The sequence below is a fragment of the Mandrillus leucophaeus genome, unplaced genomic scaffold, assembly GCF_000951045.1.
Source record: "Mandrillus leucophaeus isolate KB7577 unplaced genomic scaffold, Mleu.le_1.0 Scaffold1184, whole genome shotgun sequence".
Lineage (NCBI taxonomy): Eukaryota > Metazoa > Chordata > Mammalia > Primates > Cercopithecidae > Mandrillus > Mandrillus leucophaeus.
The window spans coordinates 55,842-75,382 of NW_012100143.1; the positions used below are offsets into that span (position 1 = coordinate 55,842).

Here is a 19,541-nt window from a genome sequence, read left to right on the forward strand (position 1 = left end):
AAAAAAAAAAAAAAAAAAGTTCTATGAAGTCTAAGCTGGACGAGTCCTAAAGAATTATTTGTTCTAAAATCTTCATTTTATAAAGCATAAAACGACCCATAAAGGACTATTTGTCCAGTTAGGACTGGAACCCAGATGTCTTGACTCTTTGTAGCCTCTCTTTATGAGGAAGTTATTCTCTAAGTAACAACCCTTTTTTTCCTATATCCTTAATTAGGGCATTCAACCAACTTTGTGGTAACCGTCCTCTTACCCTCCAAGCGGTCCAAAGACTACTGGATTGCCAAGGGATCAGCTTTGCTCTGCCAGCTGAGTGAATGAAAAGGTGCCACCTCAGCACTAAAAGAGAACCAGGTCCGAGATCTTTCCTAATGGGAGCAAAAGATTTGAATAACTTATATGTGAGCAAAAAGGTGTTAATTCTGATTTGACTTAAAGGTATTAAGTGTGACTTTTATTTCTCTTATGTCCTTAAAATAAAGTGTTTGAGTTCTTTCTGTTGGCAATCCAAGCTCCGCTGTAGAAGCAGTGGGTTCAACACCCACCTGTCAAACCAGCTCCCCAACCCTAAGTGAGAGGCAGCTTCCCATCAGTTACTTTCTGGGACCCCCAGGAAGAGTCAGGACTCAGCACTCGCTTCCCCTCACAGGCTCCTTTCCTCTTCAAGCTGACATGAAAGGCCCCAGGTGCTTCCATTTCTAGACTAGATTAAGGCTCTCAGAGTCCAGTGCATGGGAGGTTGATGCGGTGAGCACAACTGGTAGAGCAAATGAGCAGGATAATAAGAAGTTGGCCTATGATGTCAGTTCCCAGTTCTGTGGGGCTGCATCACAATCCTTGGAAGAGCCTATGCTTTCACAAAAGGGCAGGCCAATCCTGCCCAAGTATGGAGGATTTTCCCCTTCCACTTTAGGATGATTCTGTATGAAAACTAACCAAGTCCCAGTCAGGTGCATCTGAGCCTCTGCCACCTCAAAAGCGGAGATTGGTGACTCAGTTCTCAAGTGGAGCAGCCAGTGTGACAAACCACCTTGTGTCGGTCCTGCCAATAATGGTCTGCCTGCTTCCTCGGCCATAATGTGATCCAAGAAACAAGGAAATCACCCAGCTAGGATTGAGCCCTTGGTGGGAGCCACACCACCCTCTTACAAAGAATTGGAGGAACAGAGTCAGGCCTCCCAGTGTATCTCTGCCTCCCCGCTCCATCCCCATACCTATCGAAGTTAAGAGCAGATTCAAGTCGCAGAGAAGCAGGTAACAGCACTTTTGCCAGAAATCAGTGCACAAATCAGAAACTACTCTTGGTATTTCAAGCAGAAATAGTTGCTAACATGATCACAGGAATGGCTGCCGCTGCAGAAGTCAAAGAGTTGATATCAGGCATCGCACCATCTGTACTCCAAGGTGGGAACCCTGAAGGAAAAATTGTGCCAACCTGACAGCTACTCCATGCTGAAGCAGGGGAATAGAGGGGGCTGCAGAGACTGACCACTGCACAAACTTGTGTCTGCTGAAGCCTGTACATAACCATGCCCCCTGCTCAAGAAAAGTTCCCTCTGCCCACTTTTGTTTTCCAAATATCCCATGAGTGTATCTCATTAGGAGAATCGAACACAGCAGCAGGGGGATTTGGGAGTTTTTGCCTGCCTACCCCTGCAATACAGATGGTGCAGAATGGAACCAAAGTGGTGGACATGGTTAAGTGCCACCACACTACTGTTTCAGTAAGGCCACTGAGATCTTCTGGGCCCTGGAAATAACTGAGCATGAACCCACAAAAGCCTCAGAAAAGGAAAGGAAGCCAGAGCTACAAATCCAGACAATCAGCCTTACCCTAAGCCAGATTAGGGAACAAATACAGCTACTTCTTATTGACCCCACCCAAGCCCTGGACAGACATTCTATCTAGGGTTTTTGTGGGCTACTCCGAAGCCCAGGACCATAAAGGACGCTTGCCACAGGTGGGAGACCCTGATCTGGAACCATGGTGGTTAGGGGAGAGAGATCACCTGGGCAGGGCTAAAAGCTCCCATTTCAGATTCAACTGGGGAAGTTCTACTCTTACACGTTTTATAGAGAGAGTCCCAATAAGATTTGTATTTAGAAAAGACATTTACAATAAACATGCGAATAATAAATAACAAGATGGGGATTGGGGGTAGTTTGAAAACCACTTTCTTGCACAGCACCTCTGACAAAGCCTACCCACTCCCCCCACCCCCCCACCCAGCCTCTCAGTGAGACACACACATTATACAAAATGAAAGCATCTCTTAGGGCACAGGGAGCACCCTATTCACCAGAGCTTGAATAGAGAGGTGCAGACCACAAGTTCCATGGCCCACTGACTCCCCTGCATCCAGAACCAAGAGTGGCACAAAGAAAGGGAACAGAAAGAGGAAAGGGTCAGGATACAAAGCCAGGGCCGGAAGGGATCAGAGCTGCAGCTGAGAAGTGCAGGGCCTAGGGGGAAGCAGTGAAAGGATTTAGGGTGTGAGAGAAGTTGTCTGCCTGATATATACACATCATAAATAAAAATCTACACCAAAAAAAGGTTTTATTTTCATACAACTCATTTATAATTTATTTTCACACAACTCATTATGTTACAAAACTGTACACCTCCCCCCAAAGTTGGATAACCCAAAGTCTCATTCCTTGGAAAGAGAAGAATCAACACTGGGCTTCTTTTTCAGTGTTGGATTGGGCCCAACAAGGCTAGACCAGAATGTGGAGTACAAGAATGGCCATCCTTCAAGTCTAAGGGGTCAGGGTCTTAGCCTGGTACTTCTGGTCGTTACAGGAGAGGTGTCTCTGTTTGGAAAGCCAGCACCAGCACCCAGAACACAGGAGTCCAGAGAGACAGGCAGGCACTGCTGGCCACCATCTGGCTGTGGTGGGAATGCCCATGGCGAGGGAACTGCAGCTCAGTGGAGATGTGCCTGTCCAGGACACGGACCTGGAGTTGCGGGACCATGTCACTAGGAGGCAAAGAGAAAGACAGAGTCTGAAGGCACAGCAGAAACCACTGCACACGCCAAGGCCCCCAAATGCCCACACAGCTTCTCTTCATCTCCCCTCCTTAAAGAAAGGAATGGGTATTAGTATGTTAATAGGCTTCCTATATCTCTGGTCCTCTTTCATGTCTTTGGCCACTGCTACCAGAAAACCAAATGGCAGAGGATATTAAGACCAGCAGACTAGCCAACTGTCCCTGGCTATTTGGTTCTTCATTCAAAGATTAGTGAAAGTCTTCATATAAGGCCCAATTCAAAGATTGCTAATCACTAGCCTCGGGCAATCTTAGGCAGGGACCCTCCTCACTGGCCACCACAGAGGCAGAGCCAGACCATGCAGATTCCTCCCTGGGTCTCTGCCTCTCTCACCTGCCCAAGTCCAGGCCTGATGTGCACAGCATGTAGGCATACCAGGTCAAGACAGTTCAAGCTGAGGGACCCATGACCTCAGGCTTACCCAGATCTTTCACCTTAGCTGAGGTATAAAATGCCCAACCCTGTGGCCACCAATGGCCTTGCTGGAAAAAGTACTAAACAGGTCAATTTATTTCTCTGTTAATGGAGGATAGTTCATGAGTCACCGTGGGACATGAACACCATCAGAAGCTGTCCCCGTTCTCCAGGTCCCATCTGGCTGCCAGCTTCTGTCCATTTACAATGCAAATCACACAGCATCTCACATGTCTGCTTCAAATCTTTCAATGGCTCCCTACTTTCCTCCCTGTTTACCCCTCTAGACACATCTCACCTCACTACTCCTTCACTTCCCAGGCCCCAGCCAGAATTACTTTATCTCGGCTTCTTTAACACAATCGTTCCCTCCAACCAGACTTTCACATTGTTCCCTCTGCCCTCAACTCTTCCCCTTCCCTACTCAGTTGTTCACTCACTCACTTACTCATTCTACATTTATTAAGCACCTGTGCAGGCACTGGATCCCTGAATCTACTGATCCAGACTCAGAAGCTCTATTCACAAGGTTCCACTTTGGCTTCTAGTCAGTATAAGCCAAAAGGATGCTTCCTCAAGGGAAGACTTTCCTGACCTCTGACCCTAAGTAGTAACCTCCAACACACACACACACACACACACACACACACACACACACACCCCATGCACCACAAACACACACACACACAGCACCTTACACTTCCATTGCAGATTATCTACTCAAAAATCCATCTTTCTCACCAGAATGCAAGTTCCATGAAGGCAGGGCCTGTGTCTGATTGGCCCCATACACACAGCATCCAACACAACAGCAGGCACAAAGGAGGGACTCAATAAACCTGAGATTAATTTAACTGGATTCCTGCTCCCCGCCTCTCTGGGGTAGTTCTTCCAGAAGCCTTGTGCCCTGCGGACTCAGGCTTGCCTATCCACCTCTGATCTACTCCCCAGCCATCTCTGAGACTACATTCAGTGTAGGGTCACAACTCTTCCCTTACAATGGGAGTTAAACATGCCCATTCCCACCGAGCTGCTTACAGCTCTGCAAATCTATGGCACTCTCCCTAAATCTGCCATGGAGAAAGATCTGAAAAATCAAGTTATTTGCAACCTTTCCAGATGCCTTCCACTTTTAACAGACTCATCCTACCAGGAAACTTGTTCTTTAACAAGCATAAACATGTTGCCCTTGCCCTGGCTTGAAGCAACTACCTTAAATCTGGATTCGCTTCTGTCACAGTGGACAGAAAAAGGGTGCCTGGGGTCATGAGGAAAGGGAAAGGTTGCTCCATGAGGGGGGTTCCCATTGCAACCAGTGTGAGGGGCATTCCTGGCTCTGCTCACTAGGGTAAAGGTGGATGCCAACCCGACCCGGCCTACTCGCCTGACCTCTCCTCCAGGCGGACCCACAGATCGCTGAACTGCCGGAGTCGCTGCCTCCGCCGTGGCCGCCTCCGCTTCTTCCGGAACTTCTGCTCGGCGTCACTGGGAGGGTGGGCACTTCCAGGCCGGGACACAAGGGGCGGCAGCGTTGAGTGCACCGAGGATATGGCTTCCGGTGTCGGTACTTCGGGGGTAGGCACTTTTGGAGCAAAGATGGTGGACGGGGTGGGCTGTGTGGAGGTCTTTTTACTCTTCCCTCTGTACACAAGTGGAAGGAGGAGGTCTTTGGAGGAGGCTCACACAGCACGGCACCCTCCCCAGCTCTCTTACACCTCAGGTTTCACGATGACGGCAGATAACCTGAAAGTTCAACCTGGCCAGGAAGGGCAGAAATTACCCAGTTCTTGAAATTACCTTGGGAATTGATCTCTTTGACGCCTTTTTTCTTTCCCCCTCAGATATCCTCACTCTACCTTCTCCAAATCCCCTAGTCCTGGGGAGAAAGATTCAAGATTTTTAAACTATTACATGTACAGTAATTACTGTACTTTTCCAACAATGAACAGGTCAGCACTGTCTAGAAAATCACTGACAATTATGGCTTTTTTTTTTTTCAGAGACCAGGTTTCTCTCAGTAGCTCAGGCTGAAGTGCAGTGGCCCAATCATAGCTCACTGTAGCCTCAAACTCCTGGGCTCAAGTGATTCTCCCACCTCTGCCTCCCAAATACAGGCAAATGTCACCACTCTGACTAGTGAACAGTAAAGCTTTTAAAGACAGATGGAAAACGTTTAAATGCCATTTGCTTAAAACCAGTGAAGTAGCTCTTAACCCTCTTAATCCTTTCTGTACCCTCATGAGGGCTTTATTCAGGAAGAGGCTCTCACGGCTGTCTTCAAACCACTTAATCACAGATTTGTCCTTAAATCATCTTTCCCAAAGAGATATTTTCACAACTAATGGGAAACTCAGACTCACTTCTAGTGTTCCGCTAAAAGTGACTATAGTCACCAAATACTTTGAGTGTGAAGAAATAAGCTACTAGAAGGACCAAGTTTCTTCCAACAACAGAATTTTGTCAAGGGTTTGGTGAAGGGAATGGGGGAGCAGAAAGAGAAGAATTCTACTAGATGTCAATCCCATTGTCTCCTGATGTAGGTAGGGAGTGAGGGTCTTGACACTCCCATCTGCCTGAGGCAGGGGAGCAGTGGATGTGCCATGTCTAGGGTTTTCCTCGTCCAATGATGTAGGTGCCACTGACCAGCACATGTAAGAACTCAATTACTCCAAATCAGCCTTGATGAACCATCTGCCTTACCAGAGTGGGCCTCAGTTCTGAGCCACAACATGGCAGAGCCTGAGAAGTCAGTTAGTATTAATGGCTTTGTGTGAGGAAGGGTGGAGGTATACAAGAAGGAAAGCAAAAAAGGGAAAAACTTATATTGGGCAAAAAATATAAAAGAAGGGAATTCCTAAAATGGCAAAATATTTAAAAAGGCCCCTACTCTGAACCTGAGACTAAGGACCCCAGAAACATAAAGTCATAGCTAGAAGGTTCCTGGAGGACAGGGCTTAATATATTATTACTGTCTCCTGAGTTCAGCACAATGCCTGGTACATAACTGTGAAGCCACTTAAATGAACCCTTTCATTATTACAACAAAGAAACTAGAGCCTCAAAAGGGAATGTGCCCCCATCACGGCTCTCTAGGATTCAGGTGGCCTCCTAGGGCAGGGGTCCCCAGCCCCCAGCCATGGACTAGCACTAGTCTGTGGCCTGTTCGGAAATGGGCCACACAGCAGGATGTGAGCAGCAGGCAAGCAACCATATAACCACCTGAGCTCCACATCCTCTCAGATCAGCAGGGACATCAGATTCTCATAGGATCACAAACCCTACTGTGAACTGTGTGTGCCAGGGATCTAGGTTGCACGCTCCTTATGAGAATCTAAACCTGATATGAGGTTTCACCCCAAAACCATCCCCCCCTCCCCTGGAAAAATTTTCTTCCACAAAATTAGTCCCTAGTGCCAAAAATGTTGGGGGCCGCTGTCCTAGAGGGTTCAAGAGCAGATGGTCAGGCAGCTCCACGCCCACCAAGCCCTCTGCCCATGGCAGAGAGTATGTCTTTGTCATCCTCAGCCTCCATATGACCCAAACAGGTCCTGGTACATGGTAGGCACTCAAAAAAAGTCTGTTGCTTTGATTTAGCAAGGAACATGGTCTCAATCTCACTAGGGCTGTGTTCTATGGCTTGAAACAGTGGGTCCTCACAGTGAGACAAATCATAGCTTTGTTTCTGTTCAACTCACAACAAACAAAGATCTCACCCCAGAAACTCCAGGTAGCCAAGGCCAGGGCTTAAGAGTCAAGTTAATACCCCTGGGTGGGGGTTGGAGAGTAGGGGTCAGGAAGAAATTAGCTTTACTCTTCCTGGTTTTTATTTCCCTCATATTTCTGAGCTAAGGAGTCCTAAGGAATCATAATACCTACTTTATAACTGAGGAAACTGAAGACCCGGGAGAGGAAACTGACCTGCACAAGGTTACAAGAAGGATTCTGTGCCATCTTTTTTTTTTTTTTTTTTTTTGAGACAGAGTCTTGCTCTGTCGCCCAGGCTGGAGTGCAGTGGCATGATCTCGGCTCACTGCAACCTCTGCCTCCCAGGTTTAAGAAATTCTCTGCCTCAGCTTCCCAAATAGCTGGGATTACAGGCACATGCCACCAGACCCAGCTAATTTTTTTGTATTTTTGGTAGAGACAAGGTTTCACCATCTTAGCCAGGCTGGTCTTGAACTCCTGACCTCGTGATCCACCCGCCTCAGCCCCCCAAAATGCTGGGATTATAGGCGTCAGCCACCACGCCTGGCCAATTCTTTGCTGTTTTTAAGTATCATTCATTGTTGAGATTTTTTTCACGTCATAAAGCTAATCCATTCTCATTGTAGAAAACATAAAGAGTAGAAATTAGTGTCACTGTAATCTCCAGGGAGATCCTACAGACAAATGCTCACATGGACTCAGACAGGGGTTTAAGGGTCTCTAGGTCAATAGAGGTGACTGCTTTTCTGCCTCAAATAGAAAATCCCAGCTGCTGAACACACCCAATCCATCATAGAGCCTCTGGGCTGGATCCCGTCACAGGCTCCAGATCTAGATTATCATGTTTTGACCCACCTGGATTCTCACAGTTTAGCTAAACTTCTACCCACAAAGGCTAAGCCCATGGTCATTTTGGCTACAATATAGGGCTACCCCCTTGTGCTGATAGCCTATTTGCCCCCTACCTGCATTCCACGCAGCCTCCTCGCTCCATAGAAGTCTCCAAGAAAGAAACACACTGGTTGACAAGGAAAAGACCCCAGGCTTGGAGCCTTAGACAAGATAATCGACCTTTCTGAGCCTCTGCTGCTTGTATAAAATTAACCTATCCTACTTTGTTGCTGTGAGGATTAAAACAGCCCAAACACCATGCTTCACACAGTGCTGAGCACTCAGTAGATCCTTACTTCAGGTGCATCCCTCTTTCTCCCAGTCCTCTGAGAATGAGTGAAGCTGTATAAACCCTAGCAGGGCTGATCAGAACTTTAGAGCATCCCACTGTGTAACCAAAGGGACATCTGCCAGATCTCCAAAGATGTCCATGATCTTGCCCCTGGAAGCTCTGAACACGTTACCTTACACGGTAAGAGGAACTTTGCAGGTGTGATTAAGTTAAGGACCTTAAGATGAGGAGAATAGCCCAGATTATCTAGGTGTGCCCAATCTAATAACATGGGCCCTTAAAAGCAGAGAACCCTTCTGTGGTCAGCGGGGGATATGACTATGGAAGAATGGTTATAGAGATGCAACATTGCTGGCTTTGAAGATGGAAGGCTTCACGAGCCAAGGAATGTGGGCAGCCTCTAGAAGCTGGAAAGGAAAAGAAAACAAATTATCTAGAACCTCCAGAAGGGAATGCAGCCAAGCCCACACCTTAATTTCAGCCAGTGAGACCTGTGTCAGACTTCTGATCTCCAGAACTATAAAATAATGAATCTGTGTTGTTCTAAGCCATTGAGTTTATGATAATTTGTTATAGCAGCAATAGAAAACTAACCTAGTATCCATTATCCCAGGGGGAGGAGGGAGGAACTGGCTAAGCCCTCTGCAGATTAGCCTAACAGGAACCCCATCTCTTTCTCTTCTCTGCTGAAAGAATAGCAGCCTCACATTCAGGAGCATTTCCTGTGTTTTCCAGCCTGCTGACAAGCGGAGAGTGGCAGCTGCTAGTTGCCCTCCCCACACCCCAACATGCACACCCATCTCTGTCTCCCCAATACTGGCTTACCCTAAGACTAAGGGAGCTGGCAGGGCCTGAAGTAAGCTAGATCACCAGTTAACAGCCCTCATGTCCCCAGCCACACCAACCTGCCCTGGATTCAAGTTCCACATGACCAGAATCATCCCTTAAGGACTACCATATGGCTGCCGAGGAGGGGAAGAAGGAAACAGGTATCCCCCTACTGCCCTGGTCCTCCTCGCCAGCCCCTCTTTGTGGGCATTCTCCCCTAACCCTCTTCCCTGGGTCCTTAGCTTCCCAGGACCCTGTCCCTTCTTCCTGAACAGGAGCTCCTTTGGAGACCTCATCCTGTCTCATGGCTTCACCTGGGACCACTATATGCACGTTCACCCCTCAGGTCCCCCACTGGCTGAATAAATGAATGCATGTGAGCAGCACCGGCAATGATAGTAGCACATCAGCAGTCAATCCTATTTGAGATCCCATCATGTGCCAGATGCCAGGATAGGTACTCCTGGAAATCCAATTTTGAAAATTAGATCCTTGTCCAGAAGGCTCTAGAAGAAAGAAAGAGCTCTTGCACAAACTGTAGGTTCCTTGGGGTCATGCACAGGATGAACCCAGGCTGGAGCAATGGAGGAAGATGTGACAATTGTGCTGGATCTCACAGATTCTGATAGAGAGAACTGGGAGTAGTGTGGGTAGGGAAAGAATCTCTGGCAGAGGAAACTGCATGAACAAAGACATAGAGGCTAGGAATAAAAGGTGGGAGAAGAAAGGGTAGAAAGAAAAGGTTTAGGCGGTGGATGGGTCTGGGTTATTTCCTGGTCCTGGTTAATTGTGTGGCCTTTCACAGTTTCTTCAGGCTGATTTTGAGCATTAACAGAGAGCCCATATAAACCTGGCTACCACCTGATGATCCACCAATAAATGTTCTTTTCCTCCCCAGGAAAGTGAGAACACTGGTTCTCAGCCTTCACTGGGCATCAGAATCTCCTGGAAAGCTTCTAAAAAGACCGATTCCTGACCTTCCTTTCCCTAAGGGCAAGTATCAGGGTTAGAGGCAGAATTAAGGAGCCTGGGAACAACCAGGAACACACACACACAACACACGTACCACACACACCACACATACCACAACAGACACCCCACACATACACAGCACACACATCAGACATGCACCACACATACCCCCACACACACACAATACACACACACCACACATACCACACACACCACATGTACCACACACACTACACACACACACACCACATGTACCACAACACAACACACACCCCACACGTACACAACACACACATCAGACATGCACCATACATACCCCACACACACACAAACACGCACACCAAACATGCAGCACACACAGGCACAATACCCACACACACACACCAGACATGTACCACACACATCCACACTACACACACCACACACACCCCACACACCACACACACCCCTCACACACACACGTACCAAACACACACACCAGACATGCACCACACATGCACCATACCCATGCACACGACACACACACACACCCCCCACACATACATATTCCACACTAGATACATACCACACAAACCCTGCACACAAATATCACACACACACAACACACACCCCTCACACATACCACACACCAGACACACACCAGACACACACACACAAACATCACATACTCCACACACACTACACACCACACACACACACACACACACACTCCTCAGGTAGGGCCCTCTCCAGCACCCGAGGGACAGTGCGTTGAAACCCAGTCCAGTCAGCCTGGCAGGAAGAGCTGAGAAGGGACCAGAGACCAGTGAGAGAGGAAAGACCCACAGTCCTGCAGGGCACAGAGAACCCCTAAGGGCTGGCTCCTCCAGATCTGAAGGAGAACAGGAAGGAGAGAGGCAGGAGACGTGAGCCTGCAGCAGAGCTGACTTAGGCAGAGGCGGGCTCCTCCAGGTCAAGGACTCCTCAGACGGGGGAAGTAGTGTCAGTAAAGGTGGAGAGGCGGGGACAGGATGGAAGCTCTTCTGAAGCAAGCAGCAGATCCGTGCTGGAAGGATAGGGTCTGAGTGCCAAGACCTCCGCGTGAAGACAATGACCTTGAAAGAGAACAATATGAAACCACGGAGGGTTTGAATATGGGACACTGGAAAGATTAGTCCCACAGGAGGGTGAAGCGTGAACCAGAGGGAGAAGGGCCTGGAATGGGGCGGTGGCCATGGCAATGGAGAAGGACAAATCCCAGCGAGTCTTTACTGGAGGAAGACAAAAGCCTGGTGGAGGAGGGAAATGAGCAGTCTCATGTCAGCCCTTCCGTAAGCTAGAAAGTGCTCTGTGAAGGGCGGTCAGTATTGACATACTGAATACAGGGCATGAAGACAGGTGGGGATAAGAGAAGTCCAGGATGTATCCAGGATTTCCTGCTTGGAGGGAGATTGGAAAAATCATGGCTCCTGCCAGGCAGGAGCCTCTGGGGTGAGGGGGAACAGGGAGACAAGGTGCGGTGAAGGGGGCCTTCTGAGGAGAAAGAGGGCAGCTGGAGACGGGCGGCCTTCGGGCAGACACAACTGCTGGATCCTCTGTCAGGGGATGGGCGTTTGCATCCTGGAGCGCTCTCGCTACAGCGGAGACCTCTGCCAGGAGAGGGGGGCTGCTGACCGTGGATCGGGAGGGAGTGGGGGCCAGAGGAATGGAGGGGATATTAGGGGCTGATGGGTGCTCCCCACATTCACATGTTGAAGCTCCAATCCCCAGTACCTCAGAATGTGACCATTTGGAGTTAAGGCCTCTAAAGAGGTGATTCAGTTAAAATGAGGGCCCTAGTCCAATGAGACCAGTGTCCTTACTAGAAGAGAGGCCAGGGATGCTCGCTTACGGGAAAAAATGCCACGTGCCAGCAGGAAGAGAAGACGGCCATCTACAAGTCAAGCAAAAGGGGTCCCAAGAGAAACCAGTCCCATTGACACCTTGAGCTGGGACTTCCAGCCTCCAGAACTGTGAGAAATGCATTTCTGTTGATTAAATCACTCAGTCTGTGGTGGTTGCTATGACAGCCCAAGCAGACTACTACAGGGGAAGGGGAAGGACACCTGGGGCCCACCAGGATGGACGACCAGTTGGGAGGCCAGTGGGTGCACAGCATTGCTGAGGGCCCCCTGAGTTCTTTACAGAAGGGTCTGCAGGGGCAGAGGGCAGTTTGGCAATAAAAAAGAAAAAAAAAAAGAGAGAGAGAGAGAGACAAAAAAAACCTAGGGAGGAGGAAACAGCTCAGAGAAAGAGAAGGGACTTTCTCCTGCCCGAGAGGGGTCAGACATGCACTCCCTTCACCCCAAACCCCTCTGGCGTATTTACCACTGTCATGGCCCGACTCTGCCTCCCGAAAACTTCCAAAACACCTAGGGCAAAGGACACTGGACATTAAGCCTAATTACTCCTCCTTTCCCCACCCTTCGACCCCTAGGCAACCTTCCCTTCACCTTCCCCTGCTCCCCAAACACCACTGAGAAAAAGGCCAGGCCTCTGCAGTCCAAAGTGTCCACCCTGCCAACCACGTCTGGCACAGCCCCAGCCACACAAAGCCAGCTGAGCTGGTGCCAAATGTCCATGTAAGGTCAAGTGCGGGGGAAATGACCAGGCAGGGGTTCTCTGGAGTTCCTCAGGATAGCAGCCCACCCTGGTGCCCAGGCAGCCCCATGAGGGTCTCAGCTCCCCAGCCAAGATAGAAGCACAGGGCGGTTACTTGTGGATGGGTCGTCCAGCAGGGGCGTGTTCTACCTCATAGCCTTCACGCCGCAAAACATCCAGCACTGTGTTGTTGCCCATGAAATGACCTGCAGTGAGAAAAACAGTCTGAAATGCTGCAGCTCCCAGGACCACCAATCATACTTCCCAAACACACACCCTAGAACCAAGAAATTACCCTGCCAATCCCCCTGCCTATCTGTCCAGCACAGTACAGTTCCAGAGAGCTTCTGGAATCAGGCCTGCCAACAGTCCTGCAAGGCAGGCAGGGCAGCATCAGTAGCATTTCAGAGACGATGACACTGAAGATCAGAACAATACAGCGAGTTACCTGAAGTCACACAGCTAAGGGGAGAGCCTGGACATCAAACTGCAACCTGGTAAGACCTCCCAGAAGAGGTGATATGTGAGCAGGATCCTGAAAGGTGAGGACACTGGTCTGGAGAAAATACAAGAATTCAGGCTGGGCACAGTGGCTCACACCTATAATCCCAGCACTTTGGGAGGCCGAGGCGGGTGGATCGCCTGAAGTCAGGAGTTCAAGACCCACCTGGCCAACATGGTGAAACCCCATCTCTACTAAAAATACAAAAATTAGCCGGGCATGGTGGCGGGTGCCTGTAATCGCAGCTACTCAAGAGGCTGAGGCAGGAGAATCGCTTGAACCTGGGAGGCAGAGGTTGCAGTGAGCCGAGATTGCACCACTGCACTCCAGCCTGGATGACAGAGCAAGACTCTGTCTCAATTTAAAAAAAGGGGGGGGTGGCAGGGGAGAATTCCCAACTACAGGATGGAATGCAAATGTGCTCTCTGAGAAAACAGGGAGGCTGGTGGGACCAAAGGAATAGCTACTTCCCAATCACCACTTTCTAGAAAAAGTAAAGGCAACCTAATCTAAGATCTGTCCTTCTTGGAGGATTCTGCATAGGACAAACCCACTATGGTCTCAGGAGTCACAACCAGGGCACCTGGGAGCCTGTGGCAGTACAGCAAATAGGCCCCAAGAAGGAAGCAGAAGGCGCATGGTTCCTGCTTTCATTTTCACCCTCATGCATCAAAGGTGGGGTTCATGGGTCAGCAGAGGCTCAGAAAGGGAAGTTTGGCAAAACCATTCCCTCCCATCCTCCCCTCTCCTCCCCGCAGCCTAGACCAGCCTAGACAGCGGCCAGTGCAGGGATGACAGCTGTAACCTAGAAATGTGGGGTAGGAGAGGAGGCCACTGGAGAAGTAACCCTGGCAAACAGGAGCCAAAAATCAGCATGAGCTGATTTAAGATCGACACCTAAATAAGAAAAAAAGTCGTGTCTTGCACCACTCATCCTAGGTTATTCATTTGCAAATAAGGAACTGGCAATTTAGAACAAGTGATTATCGTTTCCACTTAGCACTTCTGACTTCAATTTTTCTTCTACTGCAAAGGTGATTTCCATTTGTAATCTTCGCATTTTATATCCACATCCCCATGACAAAAGTTGCTGCTTGATTTTAAAACTCCAGTACTTTCTGTTTTCAGATATCCTCATTTTGCAATTAAAAGTTCACTAACCACACAGCTTTTAAGTTTTAAAAGCACACAGTAATGTGTTTGGGAGCAATTTCTGTAGTTTCCTCTGCTCAACTTAGCCTTCAGAAGGCCCAGAGAGAAAGCGGCTACAGGAAGATAACTTTGCCCTAGAAGGAGCCGGTGCTAGACGGGGGTCACAGCCCCTGGGCACTCCCGACGCCCCCATCTAGCACTGCATCAGTATCACAAATCGAGCCCTGAGTAATGGGAAAGCTCAGGTGTTGGTGTTGCCTGTGCCACCTGCCTGGCACAACCCCCACCACGAGGGCCCACCCACCGAACTGCTCAGACCAAGCTATGCTCCAGCCTCCCGCCAGCCCAGAACTCAGTCGACCTTTCCCCTCTCCCCAGCGCCCCATTACCCCTGCACTGGACATAGGGGAAGCTTTTGGGAGCTCACCTAAGTCTGGCAGGAGTGGAAAGCAAAAACCCACACTCCAGCACCTGGGCACCTTCCATCCACGCAGACCCAGGGTGGTGCACTGGGACACCACCACTGGCTCTGTTTCCTGACTTTCTCATCTGGCGCCTGCATCACTGTTATGGTGCCTCAAGAGTGAGGCCCAGGCTAACAGCTTTGTTACAGGAAGCCATGTGTTGAGACAGTAGAAATGTGCACATGACATGAAACACATGACTTACAGAAGAAGAAAACTGCCACATACTCACAGGCACTGCTGAGGGCACAAACTGCAATTTGTTTTGTGGCAGAACTTTTCAATGAGCATGATGTGGGACCCAAACCCCTCATATTTCTATAAGTTTTATTAATATTTGAATATAATTCATATAACATAAAATTCATTCTTTTAAAGTATGCCATTCGTTGATTTTTTTGCATATTCAGAAAGTCGTGCAAGCACGACCACTATCTAATTTTAAAACATTTTCAACCTTCTGACCCCAGCCCCTGACACCTACTAATCTATGAATACTTTCTGTCTCTATAGATTTGCCTGTTCTGGACATTTCATATAAATATAATCATATGATTTTATGACTGACTGTTTTCACTTAGCATAATGTTTTCAAAGTTCATCCATGTAGTACCATGTATCAGTACCTCTTTCCTTTTCATGGCCAAGTAATATTCCATTGTGTATATATATATATCACCTTTTATTTATCCATGTCAGTTGATGGACAGTTGGTTTGGTTCCACTTTTTGGCTATTATAAATAATGCTGCCATGAACATCTGTGTACAAATTTTTGTGTGGATATATGTTTTCAATTCTTCTAGGCATATATCTGGAAGTTGAAATGCTGGATCAAATGGTAGCCCCATGTTTAATTTTGAAAAGCTGCTAAACAGTTTTCCAAAATAGCTACACCATTTTACATTCCCAGTAGCAACGTATGAGGGTGCCAATTTCTCCATGTCTTCACCAAAACCTTTTACTATCCATCTTTTTTATTATAACCGAGTATGAAATGGTATCTTCACTTTAGCATCACATCAATAGGGCTCCAGTAAAATAATAGTGGATTACAGGTGAAAATGCAGCAAGACTCAGACTCTATTTAAGAAACGTTCTTAAGAAAACACAAAGACAAAAAAACTAGAGGAAAAACTAGAGGACACTAGAGGAAACTGAAGCCTCTGGGATTCAGAGGTACATCAAACATGCCTTAGTCTGTGTTGCTATTACAAAATACCACAGACTGGGTCATTTATAAATAATAGAAATTTATTTATCACAGTTCTAGAGGCTGGGAAGTCTAAAATCTAGGCACAGGCATTCAGTGCCCAGTGAGAGCCTTTTTTTTTTTTAAACACCAAGAGTCTTACTCTGTCACACAGGCTGGAGTGCAGCGGCATGTTCATAGCTCACTTCAGCCTCACCCTCCAGGGCTCAAGTGATCCTCTCACCTCAGCTTCCCAAGTAGCTGGGACTACAGGCAAACTATGCCTAGCTAAATTTTTATTTAATTTTTGTAGAAGTGAGGTCTCACTATGTTGACCAGGCTGGTCTCAAACTCCTGAGCTCAAGTGATCTTCCTGCCGTGGCCTCCCAAGGTGCTGGGATTACAGGCATGCACCACCATGCCCAGATGAGGGCCTTCTTCCTGAGTCTTCACATGGCAGGAGGGGCTAATGCTAGATCTTCACATGGTGGGAGGCACAAGGGCAAAAAAAGAGCCTATGCTACTTTCCTCCAGTCCTTTTAAAAGCATGAATCCACTCATGAATGTGAAGCCTTCATGTCTTAATCACTTCCCAAAGGCCCCACCTCTTAATACTATGACAATAATAATTAAGTTTCAACACACAAGTTTTTAGGAACATTCAGACCACAGCAAAACATTAAACAGCCCAACTCTGAGAAAGATTAACATAAACCCTCACACTAAAAACATATTTCCCTTACTTCTCATTGCCAGATACATCATATCCAGCTTTCAATTAAAAATTACAAGGCACGCTGGGAGGCAAGAAAAATTACAATCTGAAGAAACAATGAAAGCATCAGACCCAGACTCAGACATGACAGAGATTCTGGAATTATCAGATAGGGAATATAGTTGAACTGAAGAGCATCATCAATCAAATTGATCTAATTGACATTTAAAGAAGACTTTATCCAACAGCAGCAGAATACAAATTCTGTTCAGCTCACATGCAACGTATTTCTCCTTCATTTTTGAGTTTTGCTGGATGTGGAAATGTTTGTTGACAGTCTTTTATTTCAGCATTTTGAGTATGTGCCCCAGAGCCTTCTGGCTTGCATGGCTTCTGATGAGAAATCTGCTGTTAATCCTATTGGGGATCCTTTGTCTGCCTTGCTCTCACTGCTTTCAAGATTCTGTGTCTTTGGTTTTTGACAGTTTGGCTATGATATGCCTTGGTGTGAAATGTTTTGATTTTATACAACTTATAGTTCATTGATTGAATGTGCAGAGTAATATTTTTCATCAAACTTGAGACATTTTCGAGCAATTTTAAATTCAAATACTCTTTTTATTTCTTTTTTTTTTTTCTCTCCCGTCTTCTGAGACTCCCATTAGGTGTACATTGGCACACTTGAGGGTGTTTCACAGGTATCTGAAGATCTATTCATTTTTCTTCATTCCTTTTCCTTTCTCTTTCTCATACTGAATCATCTCAATCAACCTATCTTCATGTATATTGATTCTTCTTCTGCCAGTTCAAATCTACTGTTCGGCCCTCCCTAGTGAATTCTTCATTTCAGTTCCTATACTTTCAATCCAGAATTTCTATTTGGTTCTTTTAAAATAATTTTTATATTTTTATTGATATTCTGCATTTAGTGAGATCTGTTCTCAAACTTTCCTTTAATTCTTTAGACGTGGTTTATTTTAGGGTTTTTTGTTTTTTATTTTTTGTTTTTGTTTTTTGTTTTTTGTTTTGGAGATGGAGTTTCACTCCTGTGGCCCAGGCTGGAGTGCAGTGGCGTGATCTCAGCTCACTGTAACCTCTGCCTCCCAGGTTCAAGCAATTCTCCTGCTTCAGCCTCCCAAGTAGCTGGGATTATAGGTGCGCACCACAATGCCTGGCTAGTTTTTGTATTGCTAGTAGAGATAGGGTTTTGCCATATTGGTCAGGCTGGTCTCGAACTCCTGCCCTCAAGTGATCCATCTGCTTCAGCCTCCCAAAGTGCTGGAATTATAGGCACAAACCACCACAGCCGGCCTCTTTTAGTTTTTGAATATATTCATAATAACTAGTGTTAAAGTCTTTTTCTAGTAAGTCCAAGATATTAACTTCCTCAAGGACAGCTTCTATTGATTGCTTGTTTTTCCCTGGGTATAGGCCATACTTTCTAGTTTTGCTCTGTGTTTTATAATTGGTTTTTATTGAAAACTAGACATTTAAATAACATAACATACCAACTCTGGAAATCATTTTCTCCTGTCCCCTCTTCCCAGGTGCATTGTTGTTGCTGTTTGTTCAGTGATTTTCTAGGACTAAGTCTCTAAAGTCTGTATTCTTTGTTGTGTGTGATCACTGAAGGATCTGCTCAGTTAGCTTAGTGGCTGGGTAATGACTGAACAGAGATTTCCTTAAATTCCTTGAACTGGTAAGTTTCTCAACCTTTGCAGAGGGGCTATGTGAGTTTGGGGGCATGTCTTTGATGCTTCAGCAGGCAATTTATGACCCTGCCTTAGCTTTCACACCCTGCTTACACAGAGCCTCAAGATCAGCCAGAGGTGAGAGAGATTAGGACCTTCTCAAGTCCTTCCTGGGCAGCATGTGCACAGTGCTTCTCATGCATATGACTTTCTTTTTTTTTTTTTTTTTTTTTGAGACGGAGTCTCGGTCTGTCGGCCAGGCTGGAGTGCAGTGGCCAGATCTCAGCTCACTGCAAGCTCCGCCTCCCAGGTTTACGCCATTCTCCTGCCTCACCCTCCGGAGTAGCTGGGACTACAGGCGCCCGCCACCTCGCCTGGCTAGTTTTTTTGTATTTTTTAGTAGAGACGGGGTTTCACCAGGTTAGCCAGGATGGTCTGGATCTCCTGACTTCATGATCTGCCCATCTCGGCCTCCCAAAGTGCTGGGATTACAGGCTTGAGCCACCACGCCCGGCCTGCATGTGACTTTCTAGGAATATTTTAGAGCTTTTCAAAATCCTCTATGGTATTTTCCTTTTAAGTTTTTTGGGCAGCCTCTTGTAAGCTTCAATTAATATTGCTATTTCCAGCAACTATGATGTTGAACTGCTGCCACTGATTGTTTTCAACAAACACCGTAAGAATAGGGCTATTCACACAGAGCAAGCTCTGAGTCAGTTCAAATGAAGACAAGCTTGGGAATGGAAATTTCAGGGAGCTATTGGACATGTCAAATAGTGATGATTCTTTGAGGATGGAGCTTTGGAGGAACTTTGAACCCATTCTGTCCCCTCCAGTAACCATTAGGCAAATGGTTTTCACAGTTACTGTAGTTCAAGGCTCCTGATTTTCAAGACTACTGTGAAGCTGGGAAAAGGGAGATAAAAACAGAACAAGTTAAAATGCCACAAAGCCCACTGCTTCTATCAAAAATCATCCAGTTTTCTTAAATAAACACTTCTAGGATTGTTGCAAACCTTTAATTAATTTCCAGAGCTGTGGAAAATTTGATT

At 47.0% G+C, this 19,541-nt stretch overlaps 2 protein-coding genes across 3 annotated transcripts in view; one reads left to right on the top strand and one right to left on the bottom strand.

Annotated features, from left to right (window-relative positions):
- LOC105528731 (dynein heavy chain 6, axonemal-like) overlaps positions 1 to 506 on the top strand; it is a 49,674-nt gene extending 49,168 nt beyond the window's left edge. The window contains exon 14 of the mRNA XM_011965609.1: positions 218 to 506. Within this exon, the coding sequence (XP_011820999.1) occupies positions 218 to 321 (104 nt within the window). The 3' untranslated portion in view covers positions 322 to 506. The remainder of the gene's footprint in view (positions 1 to 217) is intronic.
- A 2,039-nt stretch (positions 507 to 2,545) lies between these two features.
- Positions 2,546 to 19,541, bottom strand: part of TRABD2A (TraB domain containing 2A) — a 57,004-nt gene continuing 40,008 nt past the window's right edge. For both annotated transcript variants that reach the window (XM_011965637.1, XM_011965643.1), the window contains 3 exons: positions 12,890 to 12,980; positions 4,857 to 5,108; positions 2,546 to 2,981 (listed from right to left, as the gene is read on the bottom strand). In XM_011965637.1, coding sequence (XP_011821027.1) covers positions 2,798 to 2,981; positions 4,857 to 5,108; positions 12,890 to 12,980 — 527 coding nt within the window. In that variant the 3' untranslated portion in view covers positions 2,546 to 2,797. The remainder of the gene's footprint in view (positions 2,982 to 4,856; positions 5,109 to 12,889; positions 12,981 to 19,541) is intronic.